Below are 16989 nucleotides of genomic sequence, written 5' to 3'. Positions count from 1 at the left end.
GGATTGGATTGGGTGGAGGGAGGGAATCAGTGCTGGGGGGGAAAGGGGGGTGAAGGGGATAGGAAAGGAGAGTGGGGGAGTAGTTTTAGATGGAAGGGAGCAGCGGGGGTGGAGAGGCTTGGGACAGGGAAGTGACGGCTTGGGGTGGGGAGGTCACATTTAGGGTTAATAACTCTGATCAGCGGGTTGTAATTCGCTGATCAGCGTTATAGAATTGTTCAGCAGGGTCTGCTGAACAATTCTACTATAAGTTTATGGTCATTGAAGTGACCATGAGCTTATAAGAGAGGGAGAAAAGAGGTCCATACGGCATAGGGTCTTGGCCACCTGGGGGCAGTGTTGTAGGTCTGTACGCTGTACAGACCTGGCAATGAAAGGGTTAAGTTAATATCAAATGGAATAAGCAAAGTTGTGGAGAATCTCTCAGATATTTAGAGAGTCGTAAATACAGTATATGGTTTAATTATAAAATAAATAAGTTATAAGGGTTTTAGAGGGTATATATGTTTATAAGTAGAAAAAGAAAACAGTAAAGTTAGCCCAATTTATTTATATTGTGAAAGATAATGTTGCACCGAGTAAATTGATACCCCACATGTCATGCTTTAAAATTGCGTCGGCTCATGGAATGGCGACAAACTTTGACCTTTAAAAATCTCCATAGGCAATGTTTAAAAATTTAACAATACCGCGCATGTGGTTTGAACACCGTTTACATATGCGAGCACGGAGGGACAGGGCGATTTAATTTTTTTTTTTCTTATTTATTTTACTTTTTATTTTTACACTGTCCCTTTAAAAATGTTTTTTTTTGGATCACTTTTAATCCTATTACAAGGAATGTAAACATCCCTTGTGACAGAAAAAAGCATGACAGGACCTCTTTAATGTGAGATCGGGGTCAAAAAGACCTCAGATCTCACTAGTACACTTAAATGCAATAAAAAATGAATTTAAAAAAGTTTTTGTTTTTTTTTTTTTAATAAAAAAAATGTCCCTTTAAGGCTGTTAGGCGGAAGTGACATTTGACATCGCTTCCTACAACCAATGGCATTAAGTCGAGTGGGGGCCATCATTTCCTCACTCGACTTCCTGCCTCACAGGGGAAAGAAGGAACGGTGCACACCTCTCCCGCCGCCGATAAAAGTGATCTCGTGGTGAATCTGCCGTGTAGAACACTTTTATTTTAAAGCGGACCACCCGCCCTTTTTAGAAAATATCAGGGTTATGGCAGCTATCTGCTGTCATAATAACGGCATTTAATGTCAAAGTACCGACGTATAACAACGGTGGGCGGTCCGGAAGTGCTTAAAGGAGAAGTACAGCTTGTTTGGCTGTACTTCTCCTGTGGATCATGTTAGCGCAGTTCATTCTGCGCTTCTGTGAGCTTTTTTCAGCAGACATCAGGCTGAAGCCCGCTGTCTGCTGATGTCCGAGGCTGGGGAAAGATCGTGACCATATGGTCAGGATCCACCCAGATGCCTGGACAGGCTCAGCCTCTCCCAGCCGCTTCCAGCCTCTTTCACAGCCGATCAGCGAGAGAGCTTGAGCCAGATGCTCTGCCCCTTAAAGAGCCCAGCGCTCCAGTGAGCGTGCGGGGGGTGTATGAGCATAGAGCCGCTGACTGACAGCCACCAGCTCTCTGCTCATAGAGCATGGAGAACCGAGCAACCAGCGGTGTTTGATCGCTCGGTTCTCACCCTTACAGCCAGCAGGAGACAGATGCAGCACCAGATAAAGCAAGAGGAAAAGAGTGATTCTATTTGTACCAAACTGTCCCAGAAGAACCTGGTACACACACATAGCAGACTTTTTTTGGAGTATAGTACAGGACATAGGTCACTCTCCCTTCCAAATCTTGGTTTACTCTCCATTGCTTGTTACAAAACTGGGGAATGGGGTAGAGTTATGCCGTGTACACACGGGCGGACTTTTCGACCGTGTGGGCTTCATCGGACCTGCAGCGGACTTTTTCGGTCGAAAATCTGACGGACTTTAGATTTGGAACATGTTTCAAATTTTTCCGACGGACTTGAGTCTGGTCGAAAAGTCCGCTCGTCTGTAAGCTAGTCCGACAGATGAAAACCGACGCCACGTCATTACGTACGAATCCGTTGGACTTTCTTGTAATCGTGTGTAGGCAAGTCTGTTTGTTCGGAAAGTCCATGTGAAGTCCACCGAAAGTCCGTCGGATAGACCGTCGGACCAGTCCGGTCGAAAAGTTCGCTCGTGTGTATGCGGCATTAGAGGGGAAGTGCTTGGGGCCCGTGTCTTTTAAAGGTTTGCCAATCACCTGAATGTACACGCCTATGACCAATTGTTTATAAATACTTTGCCTGTGACCTTTACTGTACTCAAAGATAAGTTAAAGTGGTTGTAAAGGCAGAAGGTAGCGGGAACCATTGGCTCCTGCTGCTGTCAATCGAAGCCAGTAATTGGGTATGTGGGGGGGGGGCAGGGCAAGGATTTTACTGAATGAAATCGATTCATTCAGTTTATTTTGTTGTGATTAGCTAATCACATAAGGTACAGATGGGCTGTGGTTGGGCCTGTCTGTACCATGTGATCACTGGACCAGTCACAGCTGACAACATAATTCAAAGCCATTCATTGTTTGCAATTGACTTGTGATCTGCTGTGATTGGTCACACCGATCACATGGTACCAACAGCTGGCTGGTGCACTGATCAGTTCAGCTGTGTGCACATAGCTGCTCGTGCCAGTAGCCGTGGCCACATGTGAGGCTTGTTCTGGGAGGACATCATTGAGACATCAACCCAGAATGACGAAAGTCCAACTCGGCCGTCAAATTGCTATAGGCTGGGTTAAACTGGGAACTGGTTAAACTTCTCTATAAGCTGGAGATCAGATCAGCTTTACGTGCTTTGGACTTTTTTCCTCTTTACAGTTGAGGAAAGTGGATAAATTGCACTAGACCCCTAGGGTTAACTCACTGGTATTAGTATCCTAAAGTATTGATGTTAATGTAAATAATCTGGTCCCCAGACAGATAGCTTCTTCTCCCCAGAGGATTTCCATGGTTTGTTTGGCTTGTAGTATAATATAACTAAATGGAAATTGATGCGCCGTACCACTGCTAAGAGGTCCAGATACTTCTTTATTCCAGTAAAAGTGAGGGAGGCAATCTAAAAGTATCCAGTGTGTTTCAGGGGTCCAAAAGCACCCCCAGTGTGCTTCCATTTTTTTTCCAAGATTTTAGATTTCTTGTCTCTGCCTAGTGAACAGTACTGAATACAGTTACTTTTGACCATTTTATTTTTCTCTTTAGCGGATGCTTTCTTCAAAGCTGCAGTGAGCCTTGTTGCTGATGTACCAAAGACAATTGTTATAGATGGCAAGATACGTTCCTCTGAGGCTTTTCTCCTGGAGTTCCTCAGCAACTTCTTCTCCACATTACTGGTTGTTCCTGTAAGTGTCATTAACCTGATAGAATCTGTTTATTCACAAAACAGGGATTCTTTACTGCAGTAATGAGTTTAATAGAGTATACAATAGAACACTATGACATGGTTTGGTGTCATACAATTCCAAAGGTTAAAGTGGTTGTAACCCTTACAGACCACTTTGACCTACAGGTAAGCCTAGATTAACCTGTAGGTCCAAGAAATATCTCCTAAACCTACACGGTTTAGGAGATATTTGCAAAAAGACAGGCACCGCTGTCTACGGCGCATGCACCATAGACAGCAGCGTGCAGGCGCACTGAGCATGCCGCTGCTAACGGGGATATTCTGTTAGTGGCGGCTCCCATGCGCATGCACGGATGTGGCGTCATCGCTGCTCTGGCCAATCACATCGCCGGAGCCACGATACCCGGAAAGAAGATGGACGCTCCATAGCAGAGGGGACAATGGTGACATTGCAGGCTCCTGTGTAAGGTAAGTGACACATAATGGGCTACTATGCAATGCATAGTAGCCCATTATGCTTTACCTTTGCAGGGAAACAAAGAGGATGTAAACCCATCAGGAAAGGTTAGCAAGGGGGGAGGGGAGACAGAATCAGCACTCCACCCATAGTCGGTAAACTCTCAAAGTAAATGATTTGTGGACGTGTCCAGGAGGACCGCACCTTATCCTATTTCCAGGGGCTGCCCTGCTTTATTTAGGTTAACTTTTACATGGGTAGGGCTTCATCAACCATGGTCTCCCAGGATGACACCATTGTAAGGGCAGCAGAGGTCCACTTCATTAATATTTCATTTTTTAGCATAGTATAGGAGTTAAACAATGGTGTGAACGCTGAGTGTCCTCATGAATAGGGATAATTTCCTATGAAGTCAGTAAAGACACCTGCAACTGAAGATTAATCACCTCAAAAACCTCAGACAAGTAGACAGTGAGCTTTTGGCAATCCCAGAACATAAGGAAATAGGACTCTGGTTGGAAGCGACAGTGGGGGAATACAGGGTCATGTTCCAGATACATTCCATGAAACCTGAAGGGGGTATAGTACACTCGGTGGCGTCTCCAGCTTTCATATATAGGGGGGGCACATGGGGGGACAGGGACAAAAGTAGGGGGGCAACTTTAAAATGCAATTTTATATATATATATATATATATATATATATATATATATATCCTGGGGCCCTTTACTACGATCCCACAACGGGCCCTTCTGCAGTGAGCTTCCTTCCTACTGTATTGGGGCCCTCCCAGGGTGGCAGAAAACAAGAGATATAGGTCACCAGCATACCAAGAAAATATAAGGGTCCAAAGCAGTGGGAGAACTATCAGGGTTGCAAAGGTTGTCTTGCCACCGGGCCCTGGTGTTCTGCCACTGTGGGGTTCCCCAGCCTCCTCTTGCTGTCCTGCCCCTGCTATTGACAGTGCTGGTCTGGCATCTCTTGCAATTTACAGGCTGGTTCTCCTGTCCTAAGGATGGGAGAAATCAGTCTGTTTTTTCAGTAACTGAGACTCGCTCTCCTCCCTGCCAGTGAGGTTGCAGGGGAAGGAGCAGATCGGGCGGTGGTTGTGTGAGCGCTCACATTATGCAGTGTCAACGAGCAGAGGGAGGGGAGAGGAATTGCCCACAGAAGCTGACTGGGTACGCTCTCCCTTTCAATAGAGACTGTGTTACTCCAGCAGCGGCCCGAGTAAGATGCGGTACATCCGCTACGAATGCAAACAAAAAGAAATTGCCTTTTTGTAAAAAAAAAAAAAAATGTTTTTTTTAATTGGGGGGCACATGGTGGGGCACAGCATAATGTTGGGGGGGTCAGGGCCTCCTCTGCCCCCCCGAGGGACGCCATTGAGTACACTCTGGGCAGAAACTTACTTGTATTAGTTTGTCCCTAGAGGAAATAACAAGCTTAGACTGTTCCAAACAGTCCTCCCTATCCAGGGATGTCACCCTTCCAGAGATCCCACAGGCGCTCAATCTTGGGGCAGTTAACACACAGAAGTGCCCCATACAGGGCTGAGAGTGACTTATTTAAGTCCCCCTCGGCTAGCAGCTCTTCAATAGGATCCGTTTGGAGGAGAGGCAACTGAGGAAACTGGGATCTGGCAGCGTGCTGCAATTGGAAATACCAGAATAGCATCCAGCACGGTAACTGAAATACTCGAGAAAGTTGGTGGAAGGACAGTAAGGCGCCCGAGGACACAGTATCAGCCAAGGTTTTAATATTAACACCTTTCGGTCCAGTCTATAGCAGATTGATGGCCGGGTGGGTGCTTTCTCCTTCTGAGAGGACATCGTATGATGTCCTCTTAGAAGGCACCACGCAGCGGCACAATCTGCCGATACCATGTGACCGCTGTGACCAGTCACAGCAGATCATGACAGTTGTAAACAATGTGTTGCTAGCTGTGATTGGTCAATGTAATCACATGGTACAGACAGGTCCAATCACAGCCCACCCGTACCATGTGATTAGCTCTGGCCTATCAGCTAATCACAACAAAACAAACAAAATCTTTCATTCAGTAAAATGCTTGCTTATAGCAATTAAATTCACTGCTAGAATCAGAATGTGTAAAAAAAAAATCTTGATTGTTTTCTATGGTAACATATTGCTCTGGTCACAATGTGTTAAAAAAACTGTAAAAAAAAAAAGAAAAAAATGTAATAAAACAATTGTTTTAATTTTTTTATATACTGTCACCAGTCAGTGTCCCTGATCACCGCCACACCAGTTATGATGATCCTGTATTGCACTGGTGACAGTATGTAAAAAAAAAAAAATAATAATAATAATTATTGTGTTATTTTTTTAATAATTGTCCAAAAAATTACAACCTCAAAAAACCTGCCATACCTCTTACTAAATATCTTGGACTGTCTACTTTCCAAAAAGGGGTCATTTGGGAGATATTTGTACTGTCCTGACATTTTTGGACCTCAAGAAATTAGATGGCAGTCAGTACATAAGGGTTGATCGATTTTCAGATGTATGCCATAGTTTGTGGACTCTATAACTTTCCTACAGACTAATATACACTAATTTGGGTTATTTTCACCAAAGAAATGTAGCAGAATACATGTTGGCCTACATTTATGAAGAGCCATTATTTGCAAAATTTTATAACAGAAACGAAGAAAAACATTTTTTTTTTTCAAAACGTTCAGTCTTTTTTTTTCGTTTATTTAGCAAAAAATAAAAAACCCAGTGGTGATTAAATACCATCATAAGAAAAATGTCAAAAATGTAGTTTGGGTACAGTGTTGCATGACTGCAGAATTGTGCGCATTCAAAGTGTGGCAGAGCTGAAAGCTGAAAATTGGCCTGGGCAGGAAGGGTGTAAAAGTACCCGGTATTGAGGTTGTTAAAGAGTGCCCAAACCTGGTGATCCAGGACATTACGAAAATGGCCAAGATAAGGTATTGAAAACAATATACGGGGATATGGGAAATGATTTTCTACACGCGCACACCAACACAGGTTAAATTGGATGTGTCTTTATTCAACCTTACCTACTACTTGCTGTACCCTGGTTTCCAACAATCGACTTACAAATGACTCCTACTTACAAACGGAGGGAGACAACAGGGAATCCACCCCTAGGAAGGAAAATTCAATCCTGTAAGAGTTATAACCAATCCTTGTTTCCACAACAACAAAACATTTTCAAAATCCAATTGTCATGGGGACAGAAAGTGAAGTGAAATCTTCTGAACAGGGACATAGATAGCAAAACAAATGTTACATGGGGGTTAACCCTTCCCTATGCTATCCAAAAATCGTAAAAATTATTTTTTTAGCTGGCGCTACACTTAAAAAATGTACCTGTTATGACTTACATAGAAATTCAACTTAAGAACAAACCTACAGACCCTGTCTTGTTTGTAACCTGGGGACTGCCTGTATGTAACTACAGTGGGGACGGAAAGTATTCAGACCCCCTTAAATTTTTCACTCTTTGTTATATTGCAGCCATTTGCTAAAATCATTTAAGTTCATTTTTTTTTCCTCATTAATGTACACACAGCACCCCATATTGACAGAAAAACACAGAATTGTTGACATTTTTGCAGATTTATTAAAAAAAAAAAATGAAATATCACATGGTCCTAAGTATTCAGACCCTTTGTTGTGACACTCATATATTTAACTCAGGTGCTGTCCATTTCTTCTGATCATCCTTGAGATGGTTGTACACCTTCATTTAAGTCCAGCAGTGTTTGATTATACTGATTGGACTTGATTAGGAAAGCCACACACCTGTCTATATAAGACCTTACAGCTCACGGTGCATGTCAGAGCAAATGAGAATCATGAGGTCAAAGGAACTGCACGAAGAGCTCAGAGACAGAATTGTGGCAAGGCACAGGTTACAAAAAAATTTCTGCTGCACTTAAGGTTCCTAAGAACACAGTGGCCTCCATAATCCTTAAATGGAAAATGTTTGGGGCGACCAGAACCCTTCCTAGAGCTGGCCGTCCGGCCAAACTGAGCTATTGGGGGAGAAAAGCCTTGGTGAGAGAGGTAAAGGAGAACCCAAAGATCACTGTGGCTGAGCTCCAGAGATGCAGTCGGGAGATGGGAGAAAGTTGTAGAAAGTCAACCATCACTGCAGCCCTCCACCAGTCGGGGCTTTATGGCAGAGTGGCCCGACAGAAGCTTCTCCTCAGTGCAAGACACATGAAAGCCCGCATGGATTTTGCTAAAAAACACCTGAAGGACTCCAAGATGGTGAGAAATAAGATTCTCTGGTCTGATGAGACCAAGATAGAACTTTTTGGCCGTAATTCTAAGCGGTATGTGTGGAGAAAACCAGGCACTGCTCATCACTTGTCCAATACAGTCCCAACAGTGAAGCATGGTGGTAGTAGCATCATGCTGTGGGGGTGTTTTTCAGCTGCAGGGACAGGACGACTGGTTGCAATCGAGGGAAAGATGAATGCGGCCAAGTACAGTGATATCCTGGATGAAAACCTTCTCCAGAGTGCTCAGGACCTCAGACTGGGCCGAAGGTTTACCTTCCAACAAGACAATGACCCTAAGCACACAGCTAAAATAATGGAGTGGCTTCACAACAACTCCATGACTGTTCTTGAATGGCCCAGCCAGAGCCCTGACTTAAACCCAATTGAACATCTCTGGGGAGACCTAAAAATGGCTGTCCACCAACGTTTACCATCCAACCTGACAGAACAGGAGAGAAACTGCAAGGAGGAATGGCAGAGGATCCCCAAATCCACGTGTGAAAAGCTTGTTGCAGCTTTCCCAAAATGACTCGTGGCTGTATTAGATCAAAAGGGTGCTTCTACTAAATACTGAGCAAAGGGTCTGAATACTTAGGACCATGTGATATTTCAGTTTTTCTTTTTTAATAAATCTGCAAAAATGTCAACAATTCTGTGTTTTTCTGTCAATATGGGGTGCTGTGTGTACATTAATGAGGAAAAAAATGAACTTAAATGATTTTAGCAAATGGCTGCAATATAACAAAGAGTGAAAAATTTAAGGGGGTTCTGAATACTTTCCGTCCCCACTGTATGTTAGGGTTACTCCAAAGGGGTTGAATAGGCAACCACTGATTGGGGTGTACAAACCTCCATCTGGCGACTGCCCATACTTTCCAGTTGGGGCACGTCGGACCCAGAATAGCGTTGTATGCCTGTGTATGTCAAACAAAATGGGCATAGTTTCAATTTATAACTAAAAAATAATTTTTCAGAGATTTTGAGTTGTGGAATTCCCAGCTTTCTATATGTATAGAATGCTCTGCGTGTTGGGCCTCCTGAAGAGGGGCATGTCTTTGCAAAAATATGAATTTGCCTAATATGCAGATTTTGAGGTTTGGGTAAATCAGAAAAGGAAAAATAGATATTTAGTTTTAGAGTTTAAAATGTTGGAAGATGAGCTCCCTGGTGTGAACATAGGTTCTGGGTTTTTACTTAGAGTGTGTAGTCAGCCGTTGGTTATTGTAGAACATACTGTATGCTCATATGACCTTCTTTACTTATGTAGATATTTACACAAAGTTACAGATGCTTTGCCAAATGTGTTTTTTACAGGACCATCCAGAGCAGGGAGTCTTGTCCCTGGTTAGAGGACTTCTAAATGTAATTGAGGATTATGCCTGGGAAGATAACAGTGATGATAAAATTTGGATCTACTCAAGTGTGCTGCATTTGTTGGCTGCCTTGTGTCAAGAGAGTTATTTGTACCACATAGATAAAGGTATGCTTTGCTAAATGTCACTGATGTATTGCATGTAGAGCAATAATTAAAGGATATGTAAAGGTTCGGGTATTTTAAAAAACGAACATGTCATACTTGACTCCTCTGTGCAGTTGGTTTTGCACAGAGTGGCCCTGATCCTCCTGGTCTGGGGTCCCTCAGCAGCGCTCCTGGCTCCTCCTCTTCTCGAGTGCCCCATTGGATAGCCACTCTCCCACGGGGCACTCATGCGGGCGTGCTCCCGCGTCATGCTGCTGCGTCCATTGACACAGACAGCAGGACTCGGCCCTGCCCCCCGACTCCCGTGTCATTTTGGGTCCTGATTGGATTTGATTGACAACATTGGTAGCCAATGGCTGCTCTGCGATCAATCTATCCAATCAGGACCTGAGACACTGGCTGGAGCTGGTGTGCTCATTTCCATTGCTGTGTTCAGGTAAGTAAAAGGGGAGCTCTGGAGGGCTGCTGCATCACAGGAGGTTTTTCATCTTAATGAATTAAGGTGAAAAACCTTGAGGGTTTACAACTCCGTTAATGCAGTTGCTAGACTTTGTTTAATAACAGCATCAATAATGATTTGGAATTGGTTAAATGTGAAAATGGTTTTGGACAGATTCTAGGGACAGAATATTGCATCCGCATCCCTGATGTGGAGTAAACAAGAAAGATTGAGAGAGTGCAGATCAAAATCTGTTCCCCGAGAAATAATGGGATTTTCAAGGATGCATATTTCTGTCACAAGGTAAGCACACCCACAGGGGATAATTCAAAAAATATTTAAAAAAATATATATATATATAATTTATTACAAAGTATACAGTTTAAAATGGTAACAGTATTTAGTCATATCAACAATGACCAAGATTAATACTCATTTTCAAAGAACTTGAACAGATGCTTGTGTATATTGGGTAGCCGACACGTTTCGCAGACTTGATTGCTGCTTCTTCGGGAATAGTTTTCCATTTCTTTAGGGATTAAAGTTGGTGGTATTTTTCTTACTGGTATTTCTCAAAATGACATATACAGTCAATATAAAAAGTCTACACACCCCTGTTAAAATGTCAGGTTTCGGTGATAAAAAATGAGACAAAGATAAATAATTTCAGAACCTTTAATGTGATCTATAAACTTTACAACTTTTTAACTGAGTTAAAAACAAACTGAAATCTTTTGGGGGGGAGTAAAAATAAAAAAAATAAAATAATATGGTTGCGTAAGTGTGCACACCCTCTTTATAACTGAAGATGTAGCTGTGTTCAGAATTAAGCAATCACATTTAAACTCATATTAAATAGAAGTCAGCACACACCTGCCATCATTTAAAGTGCCTCTGATTAACCCCAAATAAAGTTCAGATGTTCTATTAGGTCTTTCCTGACATTTTCTTAGTCGCATCCTACAGCAAAAGCCGTGGTCCGTAGAGCGCTTCCAAAGCATCAGAGGGATCTCATTGTTAAAAGGTCAGTCAGGAGAAGGGTAAAATAGGATCTCCAAGGCATTAGATATACCATGGAACACAGTGAAGACAGTCCTCATCAAGTGGAGAAAATATGGCACAACAGTGACATTACCAAGAACTGGACGTCCCTTCAAAATTGATGAAAAGAAGAGAAGAAAACTGGTCAGGGAGGCTGCCTAGAGGCCTACAGCAACATTAAAGGAGCTGCAGGAATATCTGGCAAGTACTGGCTGTGTGGTACATGTGACAACAATCTCACATATTGTTTATATGTCTGGTCTATGGGGTAGAGTGACAAGACAGAAGCCTTTTCTTAAGAAAAACATCCAAGCCCCGTAAAATTTTGCAAAAACCCATCTGAAGTCTCCCAAAAGCATGTGGGAAAATGTGTTATGGTCTGATGAAACGAGGGTTGAACTTTTTGGCCATATTTCCAAAAGATATGTTTCTCATAAAAAACATTGCACATCACCAAAAGAACAACATACCCACCGTGAAGCATAGTGGTGGCAGCATCATGATTTGGGGCTGTTTTTCTTCAGCTGGAACAGGGGCCTTTGTCAAGGTAAAGGGATTTATGAACAGGTCCAAATACCAGTGAATATTGGCACAAAACCTTCAGGCTTCTGCTAGAAAGCTGAACATGAAGAGGAACTTCATCTGTCAGCATGACAACGACCCAAAACATACATCCAAATCAACAAAGAAATGACTTAAAGCGGAGGTCCACCCTAAAAAAAAAACAAAAAAAAATACATAAAACGGCTCCTAAAAATGTTAGAAAAAAAAGTTGAAAAAAAAAATTTTTTACTTACCAGAAATGGCTGTTGCTAGGCAGATCGTCCTAATCTGCCACTTCCTATTCCATGATGGTCTTCATTCTTTTCTTCCTCGCGTTGTCTTCTGAGGAATGGGGCGCGCTGACTTCTGGGACCTCTGTGTGTCCCAGAACACAGCCAGCCATTCAGAAAGCGCTGTGCGACTCTCGCATGCACAGTAGGAAATGGGCAGTGAAGCCACAAGGCTCCACCGCCTGTTTCCCTTAGTTCGAATGGTGGCGCCGGGACCCAATCCGATGGACGTATCGGCCTCGGGCGGCCAACATCGCGGGCACCCTGGACAGGTAAGTGTGCTTATTAAAAGTCAGCAGCTCCAGTGTTTGGAGCTGCTGACTTTTTTAAAAAAATTTCAGCTGGAACACCGCTTTAACCAGAAGAAGATTAAAGCTTTGGAATGACCCAGCCAGAGCCCAGACCTGAATCCGATTGAAAATCTGTGCTGTGATCTGAAGAGGGCTGTGCACAGGAGATGTTCTCGCAATCTGACAGATTTCGAGTGTTTTTGAGAAGAGTGGGCAAATATTGCCAAGTCAAGATGTGCCATGCTGATAGACTCATACCCAAAAAGACTGAGTGCTGTAATTAAAGCAAAAAGTGCTGCAACAAAGTATTAGTTTAAGGTTGTGCACACTTATGCAACCATATTTTCTCTTTCGCTCATTGACAGACACAGCGCTCCATTATTCAGAACCATAGGGTTATATAGCGCCCTACAGGAGTAGGACACTAGGCAGAAAAAAGACTTGGCTACGTATATGGGCAGTTCTAGGTGGTATACATCCCCCTCTCTGCTATAGGCCTCCAGTTTATTTCTGCCTAGTCAGGAGCTAGGACCTAGTTCCCTGCTGGGATCTCTGGTCCTTGCAATTTTTTGTTTTTGCTTTTTAAGCTACTTTTTTTCTCTTGGATTTTTTCCTGTGAGATCTAAAATTATCTGCAGGACTGGGCGATGGCAGTTGTACAGTGTATATACTGTTTATGCTATTCCACTCCATTTCAAAATGCAGTTCATACTTCTGCAGTCCCAGATCCTCCAGCCACAAGTATTCAAGTGGGATTTTGGTGTGATTACTTGCAGTTGGAGAACCTGCAACAGAAGTGTAAGTTAGCTGCATAAACTGCATTCTGAACTGGAGTGAAGCAGCGTCAACAGTATCCTATATTGAGAGGAAATGGAGCACTAACACTCTGAGGATTTGTATGAATGTGTTCATGCAGTCTATTAAATATGATCATGCAGGAACATAGTGGTTGTAACCCAAAAAAAAGCTTCTGTCCCTTTAACCACATGCCGACTGGGCCATAGCCGAAAGACGGCTATAGTGCGGTCAGCTTATTCTGGAGGGCGTCCATGGACGTCCTCACAGAATCGCGCCCCCTGGGGCGCGCACCCGAGAATGTCTGTGACCGTCGGGTCCTCCCCATCACGGAATGGGGTAAAGGGCCAATGACAGTGGCCCTTTACCACGTGATCGCTCCGTCCAATGACGGAGCGATCACTTGTCAACAAACTGGAGCTTGTCCGGTGCAGCTCCTCCCCTCTCCTCGCACCAATCTGTACAGTGTGCGAGGAGAGGAGGGAGCCAGGTGCAGCAGCACTGTGGGCTGTCTCTGGAGTGCCCACAGTGCTGATCTGTGCCCATCCATCCATCCATCCATCCAGCCGTGCCTCACATGTGCCCATCCATGCTCATAGATTCCTCACATGTGCCCATCCATGCTCATACATGCCTCACATGTGCCCTTGCATGCTCATGCATGGCTCACGTGCCCATACTTGCCTCACATGTGCCCATACATGATCATACATGCCTCACATGTGCCCATACATGCCTCACATGTGCCCATACATGCCTCACATGTGCCCATCCATGCTCCATATGTGCCCATCTATACTCCATCCATCCCTGGCTCATCCGTGCTCCATCCATCCCTGGCTCATCCGTGCTCCATCCATCCCTGGCTCATCCGTGCTCCATCCATCCCTGGCTCATCCGTGCTCCATCCATCCCTGGCTCATCTGTGCTCCATCCATCCCTGGCTCATCTGTGCTCCATCCATCCCTGGCTCATCTGTGCTCCATCCATCCCTGGCTCATCTGTGCTCCATCCATCCCTGGCTCATCTGTGCTCCATCCATCCCTGGCTCATCTGTGCGCCATCCATCCCTGGCTCATACATGCTCCATCCATCCCTGGCTCATACATGCTCCATCCATCCCTGGCTCATACGTGCTCCATCCATCCCTGGCTCATACGTGCTCCATCCATCCGTGCTTATCCATTCTCCATCAATCCCTGGCTCATCCGTGCTCCATCTGTGCTTATCCATGCTCCATCCATCAGTGGCTCATCCATGCTCCATCCATCCCTGGCTCATCCGTGCTCCATCCATCCGTGCTCATCCATGCTACATCCATCCCTGGCTCATCTGTGCGCCGTCTGTGCTCATCTGTGCTCCATCCACCCCTGGCTCATCTGTGCTCCATCCACCCCTGGCTCATCTGTGCTCCATCCACCCCTGGCTCATCTGTGCTCCATCCACCCCTGGCTCATCTGTGCTCCATCCACCCCTGGCTCATCTGTGCTCCATCCACCCCTGGCTCATCTGTGCTCCATCCACCCCTGGCTCATCTGTGCTCCATCCACCCCTGGCTCATCTGTGCTCCATCCACCCCTGGCTCATCTGTGCTCCATCCACCCCTGGCTCATCTGTGCTCCATCCACCCCTGGCTCATCTGTGCTCCATCCACCCCTGGCTCATCTGTGCTCCATCCACCCCTGGCTCATCTGTGCTCCATCCACCCCTGGCTCATCTGTGCTCCATCCACCCCTGGCTCATCTGTGCTCCATCCATCCCTGGCTCATCTGTGCTCCATCCATCCCTGGCTCATCTGTGCTCCATCCATCCCTGGCTCATCTGTGCTCCATCCATCCCTGGCTCATCTGTGCTCCATCCATCCCTGGCTCATCTGTGCTCCATCCATCCCTGGCTCATCTGTGCTCCATCCATCCCTGGCTCATCTGTGCTCCATCCATCCCTGGCTCATCTGTGCTCCATCCATCCCTGGCTCATCTGTGCTCCATCCATCCCTGGCTCATCTGTGCTCCATCTGTGCTTATCCATGCTCCATCCATCCCTGGCTCATCTGTGCGCCGTCTGTGCTCATCTGTGCTCCATCCACCCCTGGCTCATCTGTGCTCCATCCACCCCTGGCTCATCTGTGCTCCATCCACCCCTGGCTCATCTGTGCTCCATCCACCCCTGGCTCATCTGTGCTCCATCCACCCCTGGCTCATCTGTGCTCCATCCACCCCTGGCTCATCTGTGCTCCATCCACCCCTGGCTCATCTGTGCTCCATCCACCCCTGGCTCATCTGTGCTCCATCCACCCCTGGCTCATCTGTGCTCCATCCACCCCTGGCTCATCTGTGCTCCATCCACCCCTGGCTCATCTGTGCTCCATCCACCCCTGGCTCATCTGTGCTCCATCCACCCCTGGCTCATCTGTGCTCCATCCACCCCTGGCTCATCTGTGCTCCATCCACCCCTGGCTCATCTGTGCTCCATCCACCCCTGGCTCATCTGTGCTCCATCCACCCCTGGCTCATCTGTGCTCCATCCATCCCTGGCTCATCTGTGCTCCATCCATCCCTGGCTCATCTGTGCTCCATCCATCCCTGGCTCATCTGTGCTCCATCCATCCCTGGCTCATCTGTGCTCCATCCATCCCTGGCTCATCTGTGCTCCATCCATCCCTGGCTCATCTGTGCTCCATCCATCCCTGGCTCATCTGTGCTCCATCCATCCCTGGCTCATCTGTGCTCCATCCATCCCTGGCTTATCCGTGCTCCATCCATCCCTGGCTCATCCGTGCTCCATCCATCCATGTTCCATCCGTGCTTATCCATTCTCCATTCGTGCTCATCCATGCTCCATCTGTGCTCATTCATGCTCATCCATGCCTCATCTGTGCTCGTCCATGCCACAGCAATGCTCAACCTTGCCACAGCCATGCCACATCAGTTCTCATCCATGCTGCATCCTTGCCACTACAGTGCCCATCAGTGTCTCACAAAAGTGTAATAGGTAGTCAAATTCGATTTGAAATGTATGTCCCTGGTGGTGCTCCCTACTTGTCGGGCCTCTGTATGTGGCCACGCTGTGGAAAAGTCTCCCACATGTGGTATCGCCATACTCAGGAGGAGTAGCAGAATATATTTTGGGGTGTCATTTTTGCTATGTGTTAGAAATATCTTATAAATGGACAACTTTCTGTAATAAAAAATGCATTTTCATTTTCTTTCCACGTTTTCCAAAAACTTGTGGAAAAAATTGACATGTTCAAAAGACTCATTTTGCCTTATAGAATATACGTTGGGGTGTTTACTTTCCAAAATGGGGTCATTTTGTGGACGTTTCCATTGTCCTGGTGCTCCAGGACCTTCAAAAATGTAAGAGGTAGTCAAAAAGTGAAATGTGTAATTTATGTCCCTAGAATGTCTGACGTTTCTCCCTGCATGTTGGTCCTCTGTATGTGGCCAGGCTGTGTAAAAGTCTCACACGTGTGGTTTCGCCATACTCAGGAGGAGTAGTAGAATGTGTTTTGGGGTATAATTTGTGGCATGCATATGCTGTGTGAGAGAAATAACCCGTTGATATGACAATTCTGTGGAAAAGAAAAAAAAAATCTTCATGTTGCAAAGAATTGTGGGGAAAAAATTACAACTTCAAAAAACTCACAATGCCTCTTACTAAATACCTTGGATTGTCTACTTTCAAAAAGGGTCATTTGGGGGTTATTTGTACTTTCCTGGTTTGTAAGGCTCGGTTCACACTTGGGGGGGGCGAGGCGACCTGCACACGACTGCCTGGGCGACTTGCAAAACGACTTCTGTATAGAAGTCTATGCAAGTCGCCCCAAATCGCCCCCAAAGTAGTACAGGAACCTTTTTCTAAGTCGGAGCGACTTGCGTCGCTCCCCTTAGAACGGTTCCATTGTACAGAATGGGACGCTACTTGTCAGGCGACTAGGTCG

General features: G+C 45.4%; 1 protein-coding gene across 10 annotated transcripts in view; it reads left to right on the top strand.

The window, feature by feature from the left end:
• The window catches only part of VPS35L (VPS35 endosomal protein sorting factor like), a 1435757-nt gene that overhangs the window by 1228202 nt on the left and 190566 nt on the right, over positions 1-16989 (top strand). For all 10 annotated transcript variants that reach the window (XM_073591197.1, XM_073591205.1, XM_073591203.1 and 7 more), the window contains 2 exons: positions 3290-3429; positions 9486-9651. In XM_073591197.1, the coding sequence (XP_073447298.1) occupies positions 3290-3429; positions 9486-9651 (306 nt within the window). The remainder of the gene's footprint in view (positions 1-3289; positions 3430-9485; positions 9652-16989) is intronic.

This window comes from Aquarana catesbeiana, linkage group LG06 (assembly GCF_042186555.1).
Source record: "Aquarana catesbeiana isolate 2022-GZ linkage group LG06, ASM4218655v1, whole genome shotgun sequence".
Classification (NCBI taxonomy): Eukaryota; Metazoa; Chordata; class Amphibia; order Anura; family Ranidae; genus Aquarana; species Aquarana catesbeiana.
Note: the sequence above shows the minus strand (reverse complement) of the source record. Positions and strands in the feature narration are given on the sequence as shown.